Below are 14,647 nucleotides of genomic sequence, written 5' to 3' on the forward strand. Positions count from 1 at the left end.
TCAAGCAGTAGGCTCATCAGAGGGTAGTGTTAAGCATTTGCTGTACACACACAGGCAATAAATGAGGAACACACACTCAGAGACAATTCCACGCCAATAGGTTTTTGTATAGAAAAATCTATTTTCTTAGTTTATTTTAAGAACCACAGTTTCAAGATTTACAAACAATACTTTAAATGAAAGGTACTTCACATAGGAACTTTAGGAACTTTGAATTAGCAAAATAGCATATACAGTTTTCACACAAATGACATATAGCTATTTTAAAACTAGACAGTGCAATTTTCAACAGTTCCTTGGGGAGGTAAGTGTTTGTTAGTTTTTGCAGGTAAGTAAACCACCTACAGGGTTCAAGTTTGGGTCCAAGGTAGCCCACCGTTGGGGGTTCAGGGCAACCCCGAAGTTACCACACCAGCAGCTCAGGGCCGGTCAGGTGCAGAGGTCAAAGTGGTGCCCAAAACACATAGGCTTCAATGGAGAAGGGGGTGCCCCAGTCTGCCAGCAGGTAAGTACCCGCGTCTTCGGAGGGCAGACCAGGGGGGTTTTGTAGGGCACCGGGGGGACACAAGTCAGCACAAAAATTACACCCTCAGCAGCACGGGGGCGGCCGGGTGCAGTGTGCAAACTGGAGTCGGGTTTGCAATAGGTTTCAATGGGAGACCAAAGGGGTCTCTTCAGCGATGCAGGCAGGCAAGGGGGGGGGCTCCTCGGGGTAGCCACCACCTGGGCAAGGGAGAGGGCCACCTGGGGGTCTCTCCTGCACTGGAGGTCGGATCCTTCAGGTCCTGGGGGCTGCGGGTGCAGAGTCTTTATCAGGCGTCGGGTCTTTGAAGCAGGCAGTCGCGGTCAGGGGAGCCTTGGGATTCCCTCTGCAGGAGGGGAGTGACCTCTGACCCTGTTTACCAGGCAGGTCGCTCCCCTCACCGCCACGCAGCCCCTGTGTGACCGCTGACCGCTGCTCCATACATGTGTTCTGTTGCCGCCTTTTTTTCTATCCTCACCTTCTTTTGCCCAGTCTGGTCCTGTTTTCTGGTTCCCTGCGCCCAGCGTCTCCCCCTCGCCGCCCGTTTCCCGCTGCCGCGTCCCGTAGCTCCGCCCCCCTCGCTCCCCATTGGCCGCCCGCTCCCACCTCCCAGCTGCTCCTCCCTCCCTCTCCCACTCTTATGGAGGCCGCGCAGCGGTAGAGAGAGCGACCTCTGACCCTGTTTACCAGGCAGGTCGCTCCCCTCACCGCCACGCAGCCCCTGTGTGACCGCTGACCGCTGCTCCATACATGTGTCCAGTTGCCGCCTTTTTTTCTATCCTCACCTTCTTTTGCCCAGTCTGGTCCTGTTTTCTGGTTCCCTGCGCCCAGCAGCTCCCCCTCGCCGCCCGTTTCCCGCCGCTGTGTCCCGTAGCTCCGCCCCCCTCGCTCCCCATTGGCCGCCCCGCTCCCACCTCCCAGCTGCTCCTCCCGCCCTCTCCCACTCTTATGGAGGCTGCGCAGCGGCCGCGCCGCGCCTAAGGCAAGCCCGTCTGCGCTCGTCCGCGCCTGGCCCGCGCCCAGCGCCAGACCCCCTGGCCCCCGCAGAGGCCAGCCCACCCGCAAGACCTACAGCGCCACCACCCTCCTCGCACTGAACACCGGCCGGATCCCCGGGTGCTGCCGTGCCGCCCCAAGACGCACCCACGGACCCTTCACCTGCCAATCCTGCAAGTTCTCCTGCATCCAGACCCGCACCGCACCCGCCAAACCAAGCACCAGCAGCAACCACCTGAAGTGCATCCTACTCAACACCCGCTCCATCCACAGACACGCCGTGGAACTCTGGAACCTGCTCAACACCACATCTCCAGACGTCGCCTTCCTCACAGAAACCTGGATGAACGCCTCCTCAGCGCCTGACATTGCCATCGCCATCCCGGACGGATACAAGATCACCCGGAGGGACCGCGTCAACCAGACAGGAGGAGGCATCACCATCGTCCACAAGAACACCATCCGCATCACGACCAACACCGACGACACCCTCACAGCCGCAGAACACCTTCACTTCCAGATACACACCGACCCCAAGACTACACTCAGAGGCACCCTCATCTACAGACCCCCAGGACCCCGCACACAATTCAGCGAAGACATCGCAGACTTCATCAGTTCACACGCCCTCCCCTCCGCTGAATACATCCTCCTAGGGGACCTCAACTTCCACCTGGAGAACAACAACGACAACAACACCACCACCCTGCTGGACAACCTCGCCAACCTCGGACTCAAGCAACTGGTGAACACCCCCACCCACTACGCCAGACACACGCTTGACCCAGTCTTCTCCTCCAGCAAGTACATCTCCTTCAGCCACTCCACCGGACTCCACTGGACAGACCACTGCTGCGTCCACTTCAGCTTCAGAAGAACCACGACTCACCACCACCCACACCAGGTTCCCCGCAGGAGCTGGAACAAGATCACCATCGACCAGCTCTCCACATCACTGAACCAGAACCCTCCCGCCAGCTCAGCGGACCCCAACCAAGCAGCCAACAACCTCACACAATATATCACCAACTGCGCCGACAACCTTGCACCGCTGAAAACCCATCCCATCAAGCCCAACAGCAAGAAAGCCTCCTGGTTCAACATCGACCTCAAGAACTCCAAGAAGAAGTGCCACACCCTCGAGAAAGCCTGGCGAAAAAACCCGACTACAGACAACATGACCGCCCTCAAGCACGCCTCCCGCAAACACCACCAGCTGATCCACACCACCAAGAAGACAGCATTCAAAGAACGACTAGACAACAACGCACACAACAGCAAGGAACTCTTCAACATCGTTAAAGAGCTCTCCAACCCCAGCGCCGGAAACAACGACATCACTCCCTCACAAGACCTCTGCGACTCACTCGCCTCGTTCTTTCACCGCAAGATAGCCGACATACACAACAGCTTCGGCGCACAGACCACGCACCCAACCACCAAACCGACGCCCCCCAACACCACCCTCCGCGCCTGGTCCCCGGTCAGCACCGAAGACACTATCCATACGATGAACACCATCCACTCCGGATCACAAACCGACCCATGCCCCCACCACGTCTTCAACAAGGCCGACTCCGTCATCGCACCCCACCTCCGGGACATCATCAACTGCTCCTTCAACACCGCCACCTTCCCGGAGAGCTGGAAGCATGCCGAACTCAGCGCCCTCCTGAAGAAACCCTCAGCAGACCCCACCGACCTCAAGAACTACCGCCCCATCTCGCTCCTCCCGTTCCCTGCCAAAGTCATCGCGAAGACCGTCAACAGACAGCTTGCCACCTTCCTCGAGACTAACGGATCCCTCGACCACTCGCAGTCCGGCTTCCGAGCCAACCACAGCACAGAGACCGCCCTCATCGCAGCCACTGACGACATCCGAGCCCTGCTTGACAACGGGGAAACAGCGGCACTCATCCTCCTGGACCTCTCCACAGCGTTCGATACTGTCTGCCACCACATCCTAGTGCAGCGCCTCAGCAACATCGGAACCCAAGAGAAGGCACTAGAGTGGATCACCTCGTTCCTCGCCGGAAGAACCCAGAGCGTCCGCCTCCCCCCGTTCAGATCCGAGGCCACCGAAGTCATCTGCGGCGTACCACAAGGATCGTCACTCAGCCCCACCCTCTTCAACGTCTACATGAGCCTCCTCGCAGCCATCGCACGCCAACACAACCTCAACATCATCTCCTACGCCGACGACACCCAGCTGATCCTCTCCCTCACCAACGACCCAGCCACCGCCAGAACCAACCTGCACGAAGGGATGAAATACGTAGCCGAGTGGATGTTGAACAGCCGCCTGAAACTGAACTCAGACAAGACGGAAGTCCTCATCCTTGGATCATCACCCTCCGCCTGTGACGACTCCTGGTGGCCCCCCGCCCTGGGCAGCGCACCCAAACCAACGGACCACGCACGCAACCTGGGCTTCATCCTGGACTCCTCCCTCTCGATGACCAGACAAGTCAACGCCATCTCATCATCATGCTTCAACATCCTACGCATGCTCTGAAAGATCTTCCGATGGATCCCCACCGAAACCAGGAAAACGGTCACCCAGGCACTCGTCACCAGCCGACTGGACTACGGAAACACCCTCTACACCGAAACCACGACCAAACTACAGAAAAGACTCCAACGCATCCAGAACGCCTCCGCACGCCTCATCCTCGACATCCCCCGACACAGCCACATCTCCGGACACCTGAGAGACCTGCACTGGCTCCCCGTCAGCAAGAGAATCATGTTCCGTCTCCTCACCCACGCACACAAGGCCCTCCACGACCTGGGCCCCAGGTACCTCAACAACCGCCTGACCTTCTACACTCCCACCCGCCAGCTACGATCGACCCGCCATGCCCTCGCCGCCGTTCCACGCATTAGAAAAGCCACCATGGGAGGAAGATCCTTCTCCTACCTGGCAGCCAAGACTTGGAACTCCCTCCCCATCCACCTCCGTCTGACCCAAGACCACCTCTCCTTCAGGAAGCAACTCAAGACCTGGCTGTTCGAGCAGTAGCGGTCCCCCCTCCCCCAGCGCCTTGAGAACCTCCGGGTGAGTAGCGCGCTTTACAAATTCTTGATTGATTGATTGGCGTCACTGTGGGGGCTCAGGGGGGTCAACTCTGGCTACTCACGGTCTCATAGTCGCCGGGGAGTCCTCCCAGTGGTGTTTGTTCTCCACAAGTCGAGCCAGGGGCGTCGGGTGCAGAGTGCAAAGTCTCATGCTTCCGGTGGGAAACGTGCGTTGTTTCAAAGTTGCTTCTTTGTTGCAAAGTTGCAGTCTTTGGGGAACAGAGCCGCTGTCCTCGGGAGTTATTTTTCCTTCTAGATGCAGGGTAGTCCTCTGAGGCTTCAGAGGTTGCTGGACCCTGGGAACGCTTCGCTGGAGCAGTGTCTTTAGAAATGGGGAGACAGGCCGGTAGAGCTGGGGCCAAAGCAGTTGGTGTCTCCATCTTCTCTGCAGGAATCTATCTTGCTGTGTTCTGGGAGCCCCTAAATACTCGATTTAGGGGTGTGTTTAGGTCTGGGGGGGGTTAGTAGCCAATGGCTACTAGCCCTGAGGGTGGCTACACCCTCTTTGTGCCTCCTCCCTGAGGGGAGGGGGGCACATCCCTAATCCTATTGGGGGAATCCTCCATCTGCAAGATGGAGGATTTCTAAAAGTCAGAGTCACCTCAGCTCAGGACACCTTAGGGGTTGTCCTGACTGGTCAGTGACTCCTCCTTGTTTTTCTCATTATCTCCTCCGGCCTTGCCGCCAAAAGTGGGGCCGTGGCCGGAGGGGGCGGGCAACTCCACTAGCTGGAGTGCCCTGGGGTGCTGTAACAAAGGGGGTGAGCCTTTGAGGCTCACCGCCAGGTGTTACAGTTCCTGCAGGGGGAGGTGAGAAGCACCTCCACCCAGTACAGGCTTTGTTACTAGCCACAGAGTGACAAAGGCACTATCCCCATGTGGCCAGCAACATGTCTGGTGTGTGGCAGGCTGCTAAAACTAGTCAGCCTACACTGGTAGCCGGTTAAGGTTTCAGGAGGCACCTTTTAAGTGCCCTCTGGGGTGTATGTTACAATAAAATGTACACTGGCATCAGTGTGCATTTATTGTGCTGAGAAGTTTGATACCAAACTTCACAGTTTTCAGTGTAGCCATTATGGTGGTGTGGAGTTCGTGCATGACAGACTTCCAGACCATATACTCTTATGGTTACCCTGCACTTACAATGTCTAAGGTTTTGCTTAGACACTGTAGGGGCACAGTGCTCATGCACTGGTGCCCTCACCTATGGTATAGTGCACCCTGCCTTAGGGCTGCAAGGCCTGCTAGAGGGGTGACTTATCTATACCTATAGGCAGTGTGAGGTTGGCATGGCACCCTGAGGGGAGTGCCATGTCGACTTACTCGTTTTGTCCTCACCAGCACACACAAGCTGGCAAGCAGTGTGTCTGTGCTGAGTGAGGGGTCCCCAGGGTGGCATAAGATATGCTGCAGCCCTTAGAGACCTTCCCTGGCATCAGGGCCCTTGGTACCAGGGGTACCAGTTACAAGGGACTTACCTGGATGCCAGGGTGTGCCAATTCTGGAAACAAAGGTACAGGTTAGGGAAAGAACACTGGTGCTGGGGCCTGGTTAGCAGGCCTCAGCACACTTTCAAATCATAACTTAGCATCAGCAAAGGCAAAAAGTCAGGGGGTAACCATGCCAAGGAGGCATTTCCTTACACCTCGTATCATCAGTGGATCCGTGGCCAGACGAGAACTCCAACACAACAGGCGGCTCTGTATGATCAGTGGATTCACGACCAGATGATATATTCAAGGATGTACTCCTCAGAAGCTCTTCAGTCACTACAGCCATGGCTATATTCAATCATTCCGTAGCAACTAGAAGCTTCAAAACAGTGCTTAAAACAATGAAGTTTAACCTGATCTGAACATACCTGGTCAGATTCCTCAGACTGTAGTAAAACTGGCCAATACCTAAAGTATTGTTTTATGCACACTGGCTGAAAGATATGCATTTGGACAATATCAGCATGTACTGAAGATAATCTGCTGTTGGCCAATCAAAAACAGATTCTGCCATGGTTGCAGCACTGACATCACTTATTGCAATGTGAGATGACTTTAAAACAACTGTTGACTCTAATGGTGTTGTGGCCATACTCCCATTTGATTTTTTGGCCGCCTCCGATGTGGGCACCTCCTCACTCTCCTTCAGACTTCAAGCCTTAGGAGACCATAGAACTGTCCTGTAACGGATCACACGGAACCTCACTGAGAAGACATTCAGCATCCCACTCCCACCATTCTCCTCTAAGCCACTCAATTCCAGAACTAACCAATCACAAGGCTCAACCGCAACTCCCCCTCTTGTTCAACATGCACCTCACCCCTTTAACAGGACCCATAGCCTCCTTTAATATCAGTGGCTAATACTGAAAACATTTTAAAGCCTGAAAGTTCTTCCCAAGTCAATACATGCATCCTTTTGAAAGGAATTCAAGCAACTGAACACTGGAAGTCTACCAGCCACCTCAAGTTCAACACCTGAGAAATTGACAATTTTATATGGAACACAAGACAAATTGGTGCCCTCCAGCCATTGGCAAACGGCTTGAGGACACCTACCACCATACTCATCACGGACCCCTTCCTCCACAAGTAAGGTGGCCCGGAACCTTTCACATAGTAAGAGCTTTGCATCAAACGTTCCCATACATGATTCCCCTGCAAAAGGTGCAAGTTACCTCTGCACCAGTGCAATCCCACCTTGAATGTGCCAACAGCTTCCAAACACAGATCGGATAGATGCTCAACCTGCAGTGGCAGACCTGAACACCACTGGCCTCTTTCCCTATGCTGGGTGGCAGTATCTAGTAGGACCACCTTTCAAGAAATGTGTGTGTTTGTATACATATGGTATTAGTATAGCATACTTCTAGACAAAAGTCAGCAGAGGGTTGCACAGGATAAAAGATCAGCATAAAGTCGAGGGAAGGTGGCCAGGTTGTGGATGGTTAATGCCTTATATAGATCACCCAGCAGTTGATAGGACTGAACCATTGCTCCATTGCTACTGGCAACAGTACTGGGGTACGATTCAGACATGTTTTATAACAAACATGCCCAGGTTCGGAGTTACCATTATGTAGCTGGACACAGTTACAGTATCCAGTACAAGGGAAAAATGGCGTCCCGCACTTACGAAGTCCAGAAAAATGGAGCTGGAGTTTGCAGGTGCACCTCTGCTTATGCAGGGGTGCCTCACACACAGGGACCTGCACCCTACCCTCTAGGAGGGGCCTAACATAGGGGTGACTTACAGTGATCTGGTGCAGTGACCTGTGGTGAAAGGGTGCATGCAGTTTTCACACAGGCTGCAATGGCAGGCCTGCAGACACACTTTGCATGGGCTCCAATGGGTGGCACAATACATGCTGCAGCCTATGGGGAACCCCTGATGTACCAATGCTCTGGGTACCCAAGTACCATATACTAGGGGCTCACATGGGGGCACCAGTATGCCAATTATGTGGTGTACAAAGCCAGGGACAACCACGTTTAGAGGGATAGAGAACAGTCACTGGGGTCCTGGTTAGCAGGATTGCAGTGAACACAGTCAAAACACACTGACAGCAGGCAAAAAGTGGGGGTAACCATGCCTGAAAGAGGGTACTTTTCTACAATGAAGACAAAAAGAAGACTGTTATCTTTACAAAGTGGCACATTGGCATCGGCTCATACTCTGCACAACACTATTTACTTGTATACTACAACATTCGCTACACCATGCTTGGAGCATGCCTTCGAAGACCACACACCACAATCAGCATCTCAGTCGTGAGGCCTACCGCATCCTGCCAGTCACAGCCTCCAACACCCAGGGATCGATGGAAATCACAGAGCTTTGCAGCCTCATCAGGTTATGAAGAGCTAGAGATGCTCCAAAACAATCCAATGCAACGGAAGGACCGAGGTTCTCAGTGAAGAGGGTTCTTCAGTGAGGGACACACAGCTCTGCATGCAGGAAGGAGCTCCCATGCACGCCCTCTAATGCCCCCACACTTACAGCTCACAGACAGGGACAGGTCCCGGGTTAGTGTAACGTCTGGAGGGCTGTCAAAGTCCATGGCCTGGCAGCGGAAGGTGCCACCCTGAGACCGGGAGATGTTCTTCAGAACAAGGACACTCTCAGGGCTGGTCTGGATCTCCTCCTCTTGACCATCCTGTAAGGGCAGACAGACAGATATGAAGAGAGAGAGCAACCAAGAGGAAGGAGAGAGGGGTCGGAGGGTAGGGGCGACAGGCGGATGGTGGCACTGAAGAGAGGGGCATCTGCAAGAGCAGGGGCATAAGGCGAAGATGAGCAGGGAAGCGGAAGGAAGAACGAAGAAAGTAAAGGAGCAGGTGAGCGGATGACAGGAGAATACGAGGAGGGAGAAGAGAGCGGCAAAGCTGAGCGGGCACCAGGAAGGAGCAACAAACAGAAGGAAAGAAAGAAAGGATAGAGACCAGGACAAGAAGAGGACCTGACAGTGGTGAGCAGTGCTGGGAGAGGCAGGCTAAAAGGAAAGAGGGAGGAGAGGAGGAAGACGAGGGAGTGAGGCCCAAACAGGAAGAAGGCAGATGGACATGAGACAAAGCTGAACAAGAGGAAGGGGCAAAAAATGGAAGATGATAGTCATTCAGAGGAGAGGACGTAGGGAGAGGGGAGCAAGAGAAGGGAAAGTGGAGGCTGAAGGATGGAAGAGGTAAAAGGCCCCAGTGAAGGGGCTGGGACAGAAACACGCGGGAGAGAAGGTTCAAGGGGTGGCCGCAGAGTGGGCAAGCACCTGTATCCTGTAGAAGATGTACTCCGGGGGAGGGAACCCATCTGCCTGACATCTCAGCATCGCAGTGTCACCCTCCTTGACCGGCCCAGAGATCACCTCAAACTTCACATTCTCCGTGTAATCTGCAAGAAGGAAGCAGACAGGAGGTTGGACTGGGAGCTGGACAGCAAAGCAGAAAAGGATGACATAATGGACCGTCAGGAAGAGTCTCAAACCTCTGCATCCTAAGGGGAGAGGTAGAAGGCACGGGCTGTTGAGATCGAGGGCTTACAAGGTCAGGATGGCAGAGCATAGTGGTCACATGTCTCAGAGGTACAAGGCAGAGGCCAGTCCTAGAGGAGACTGAGAGCTTTAGGAGGTCTTATGTTACAAGGCAGAGGCCATGTCTCTCAGAGGTACAAGTCTGAGGCTAGTCCTGGTTAAGACTGAGAGCTTTAGGAGGGGTTAAGTCTTAGGCCAGTCCTAGAGGAGACTGAGGGCTTTAGAAGGTGTTATGTTACAAGTCTGAGGCCAGTCCTGGTTTAGACTGAGAGCTTTAGGTCTTATGTTACAAGGCAGAGGCCAGTCCTGGTTAAGACTGAGAGCTTTAGAAGGGGTTATGTTACAAGTCTTAGGCCAGTCCTAGAGGAGACTGAGGGCTTTAGAAGGTGTTATGTTACAAGTCTGAGGCCAGTCCTGGTTTAGACTGAGAGCTTTAGGTCTTATGTTACAAGGCAGAGGCCAGTCCTAGAGGAGACTGAGAGCTTTAGAAGGTCTTATGTTACAAGTCTGAGGCCAGTCCTAGAGGAGACTGAGAGCTTTAGGAGGTCTTATGTTACAAGGCAGAGGCCGTGGCTCTCAGAGGTAGACGTCTCAGGCTTGAGGATGATGCGATTGAAGGTTTGCCACAAGGGGAGAGGGAATGGTCTCAAGTGGTTGAGGTTGGGCCTTGCCAGGCAGTGTGTGGTGGCTCTTAAGAGACAGGGCTCTGGGTTTTGCAGGATTAGCAATCAGGGGTGGGTTTAGAGCTCTCAGGGGGTCACATTGGGAGAAAGTGAATGCTTACAGTGCCAGAGGCGGTAAGTAAGGAAGTAGTTAAAAGGTCTCATTAGTGATTTCAGTAGGCTCCAAGGTGCAGACTTTGGAAGCATGGAAGGATAGAGGAGGGGGTCTCAGGGGCAGGCATCCAGGGCTCTTCCTGTAGAGGGTCTGGGTACACAGTAGTAGGCCGAAGGCTCACTGCTATCAAAGCCATAAGTGTGCACGGATAGAGATGCAAAATACTTCTCCTACTAGAAGCACAGACTTTGCAAACATTTAGTCTGCGGACTTGTAAGAGTAAAACAATTATGCAGGCACTGCAAGAGTGGAGGACTAGGCTAGAGGCAGGGGGTATGCAGCAGTAAGACGCAGTCAGTATGCACTAAGAATGCAATGAGCGGGCATATTAGAGGCAGTTCACATGCAGCACTAGATTCAGTGGGCATGCAGTGATAGAGGCAGTAAGCATGCAGCAGCATAGGCAGGACCCTTGCATGTTAGAGGCGGTCAGCATGCGGCGGCAGATGCAGGTACCATGCAGTGCTAGATGCAGTTGCATGCAGCTGCAGATGCAGAGAGCATGTAGTGTTAGAAGCAGGCAGCATGCAGCGGCAGATGCGGTGGGCATGGCATGTTAGAAGCAGTCAGTATGCAGCGGCAGATGCGGTGGGCATGTTACAGGCAGTCAGTATGCAGCAGCAGATGCGGAGGGCATGGCATGCTAGAGGCAGTCCGTATGCAGCGGCAGATGCGGTGGGCATGGCATGTTAGAAGCAGTCAGTATGCAGCGGCAGATGCGGTGGGCATGGCATGTTAGAGGCAGTCAGTATGCGGCGGCAGATGCGGAGGGCATGGCATGTTAGAAGCAGTCAGTATGCAGCGGCAGATGCGGTGGGCATGGCATGTTAGAGGCAGTCAGTATGCAGCGGCAGATGCGGTGGACATGGCATGTTAGAAGCAGTCAGTATGCAGCGGCAGATGCGGAGGGCATGGCATGTTAGAAGCAGTCAGTATGCAGCGGCAGATGCGGAGGGCATGGCATGTTAGAAGCAGTCAGTATGCAGTGGCAGATGCATTGGAGAAGGGTCACATGCAGAGGAGGATTATGCACCTTGCTGCAATAGAGAAGGAGCGCATACTGAGGAAGAGAAGGCATGCTTGCAGCAGTACAGCCAGAGCACTCACAGGGGAAGGGATCCCGATGCAATACAAGGAGCTGAATGAAACTCACGGTGCAGTGTCAGGTTGAACTTCTCCGACATGAGGCTCTCCGTCTTGCCCTTCGGCATCGGGTACTGCACCATGCAGTAGTATATAGAGTCCTTGTCTGCTTTGGTGAGTCTTAGATACAGAATGCTGGAGACAGAGTGCAGGCCGGACGCTTCCTTCACCGTGCGGGACACCATAAACATGTCTTCAAATAAACAAGAGGATGAGATTGAGACTAGGGTAAACGGAGGAGATGGAGGGCTCAGGAGGCGTGTGACTTCACAGGAGAGAGAGGATATAGGAGTTGAGTGCATTCATGGGTGAGGCAAAGGGATGGAGGCATAAAAGGTGTGTGCATTCAGGGGTGAGACTAGGAGATGGAGGGCACAGGAGATGCACGCATTCATAGGTGAGCCGAGGGGTGGAGGATGGAGGAGGCACATCCATTCAAGAGTGAGATGAGGTGCTGCTGGACACAAGAAGTGTATTAAGTGGTGAGATGAGGAGGTGCGTGCATTCAGAGGTAACACGAGGAGATGGAGGACATAGAAGGTGCATTCAGATGTGAGATGATGAGTTGAAGGACACAGGAGGTGCATTCAGAGGAGAGATGAGGAGATTGAAGACATAGAAGGTGCGTGCATTTAGAGGTGAGGTGAGGAGATGGAGGACACAGGAGGTGCATCAACAGGTGAGATAATGAGATGGAGGACACAGGAGGTGCATTCAGAGGTGACATGAGGAGATGGAAGACATAGAAGGTGTGTGCATTTAGAGGTGAGATGAGGAGATGGAGGACACAAGAGGTGCATTCAGAAGTGAGATGGGGGGAATGGAGGACACAGGAGGTGCATTCAGAGGTGAGATGAGGAGATGAAGGACACAAGAGGTGCATTCAGAGGTGAGATGAGGAGATGGAGGACACAGGCGGTGCCTTCAGAGGCGAGATGAGGAGATGGAGGACGCAGGAGGTGCATCAACAGGAGAGATAATGAGATGGAGGACAAAGGAGGTGCATTCAGAGGTGACATGAGGAGATGGAAGACATAGAAGGTGCGTGCATTTAGAGGTGAGATGAGGGCACCAGGAGGTGCATTCAGAGGTGAGATGGGGGATGGAGGACACAAGTGGTGCATTCAGAGGTGACATGAGGAGATGGAAGACATAGAAGGTGCGTGCATTTAGAGGTGAGATGGAGGACACAGGAGGTGCATTCAGAGGTAAGATGAGGAGATGGGAGGACACAGGAGGTGCATTCAGAGGTGAGATGATGAGATTGAGGACACAAGTGGTGCATTCAGAGGTGAGATAAGGAGATGGAGGACACAGGAGGTGCATTCAGAGGTGAGATAAGGAGATGGAGGACACAGGAGGTGCATCAACAGGTGAGATAAGGGGATGGAGGATACAGGAGGTGCATCAATAGGAGAGATAATGAGATGGAGGACAAAGGAGGTGCATTCAGAGGTGACATGAGGAGATGGAAGACATAGAAGGTGCGTGCATTCAGAGGTGAGATGGGGAGATGGAGGACAGAGCTGGTGCATTCAGAGGTGAGATGGGGAGATGGAGGACACAAGTGGTGCATTACGAGGTGAGATGAGGAGATGGAGGACACAGGAGGTGCATTCAGAGGTGAGATGATGAGATGGAGGACACAGGAGGTTCATTCAGAGGTGAGATGATGAGATGAAGACACAGGAGGTGCATTCAGAGGTGAGATGATGGACACAGGAGGTGCATTCAGAAGTGAGATGATGAGATGGAGGACACAGGAGGTGCATTCAGAGGTGAAATGATGAGATGGAGGACACAGGAGGTGCATTCAGAGGTGAAATGATGAGATGGAGGACACAGGAGGTGCATTCAGAGGTGAGATGAGGAGATTAAGGACATAGGAGGTGCATTCAGAGGTGAGATGATGAGATGGAGGACACAAGTGGTGCATTCAGAGGTGAGATGAGGAGATGGAAGACACAGGTGGTGCATTCAGAGGTGAGATGAGGAGATGGAAGACACAGGAGGTGCATTCAGAGGTGACATGAGGAGATGGAAGACATAGAAGGTGCGTGCATTCAGAGGTGAGATGAGGAGATGGAGGACACAAGAGGTGCATTAAGAGGTGAGATGGTGAGATGGAGGACACAGGAGGTGCATTCAGAGGTGAAATGGTGAGATGGAGGACACAGGAGTTGCATTCAGAGGTGAGATGAGGAGATTGAGGACACAAGAGGTGCATTAAGAGGTGAGATGGTGGACACAGGAGGTGCATTCAGAGGTGAGATGATGAGATGGAGGACACAGGAGGTTCATTCAGAGGTGAGATGATGAGATGGAGGACACAAGTGGTGCATTCAGAGGTGAGATGAGGAGATGGAAGACACAGGTGGTGCATTCAGAGGTGAGATGAGGAGATGGAAGACACAGGAGGTGCATTCAGAGGTGACATGAGGAGATGGAAGACATAGAAGGTGCGTGCATTCAGAGGTGAGATGAGGAGATGGAGGACACAAGAGGTGCATTAAGAGGTGAGATGGTGAGATGGAGGACACAGGAGGTGCATTCAGAGGTGAAATGGTGAGATGGAGGACACAGGAGTTGCATTCAGAGGTGAAATGATGAGATGGAAGACACAGGAGTTGCATTCAGAGGTGAGATGAGGAGATTAAGGACACAGGAGGTGCATTCAGAGGTGAGATGATGAGATGGAGGACACAAGAGGTGCATTAAGAGGTGAGATGGAGGACACAGGAGGTGCATTCAGAGGTGAAATGATGAGATGGAGGACACAGGAGTTGCATTCAGAGGTGAGATGAGGAGATTAAGGACACAGGAGGTGCATTCAGAGGTGAGATGATGAGATGGAGGACACAAGTGGTGCATTCAGAGGTGGTATGAGGAGATGGAGGACACAGGAGGTGCATTCAGAGGTGAGATGAGGAGATGGAGGGCACAGGAGGTGCATCAACAGGTGAGATAATGAGATGGAGGACACAGGAGGTGCATTCAGAGGTGACATGAGGAGATGGAAAACATAGAAGATGCATGCATTTAGAGGTGAGATAA

At 53.3% G+C, this 14,647-nt stretch overlaps 1 protein-coding gene across 2 annotated transcripts in view; it reads right to left on the reverse strand.

Moving 5' to 3' along the window:
• Positions 1-14,647, reverse strand: part of BCAM (basal cell adhesion molecule (Lutheran blood group)) — a 233,016-nt gene that overhangs the window by 56,089 nt on the left and 162,280 nt on the right. For both annotated transcript variants that reach the window (XM_069201450.1, XM_069201449.1), the window contains exons 6-8: positions 11,604-11,786; positions 9,353-9,474; positions 8,590-8,746 (exon numbers count right to left, since the gene is read on the reverse strand). In XM_069201450.1, the coding sequence (XP_069057551.1) occupies positions 8,590-8,746; positions 9,353-9,474; positions 11,604-11,786 (462 nt within the window). The remainder of the gene's footprint in view (positions 1-8,589; positions 8,747-9,352; positions 9,475-11,603; positions 11,787-14,647) is intronic.

This window comes from Pleurodeles waltl, chromosome 7 (genome assembly GCF_031143425.1).
Source record: "Pleurodeles waltl isolate 20211129_DDA chromosome 7, aPleWal1.hap1.20221129, whole genome shotgun sequence".
Classification (NCBI taxonomy): Eukaryota; Metazoa; Chordata; class Amphibia; order Caudata; family Salamandridae; genus Pleurodeles; species Pleurodeles waltl.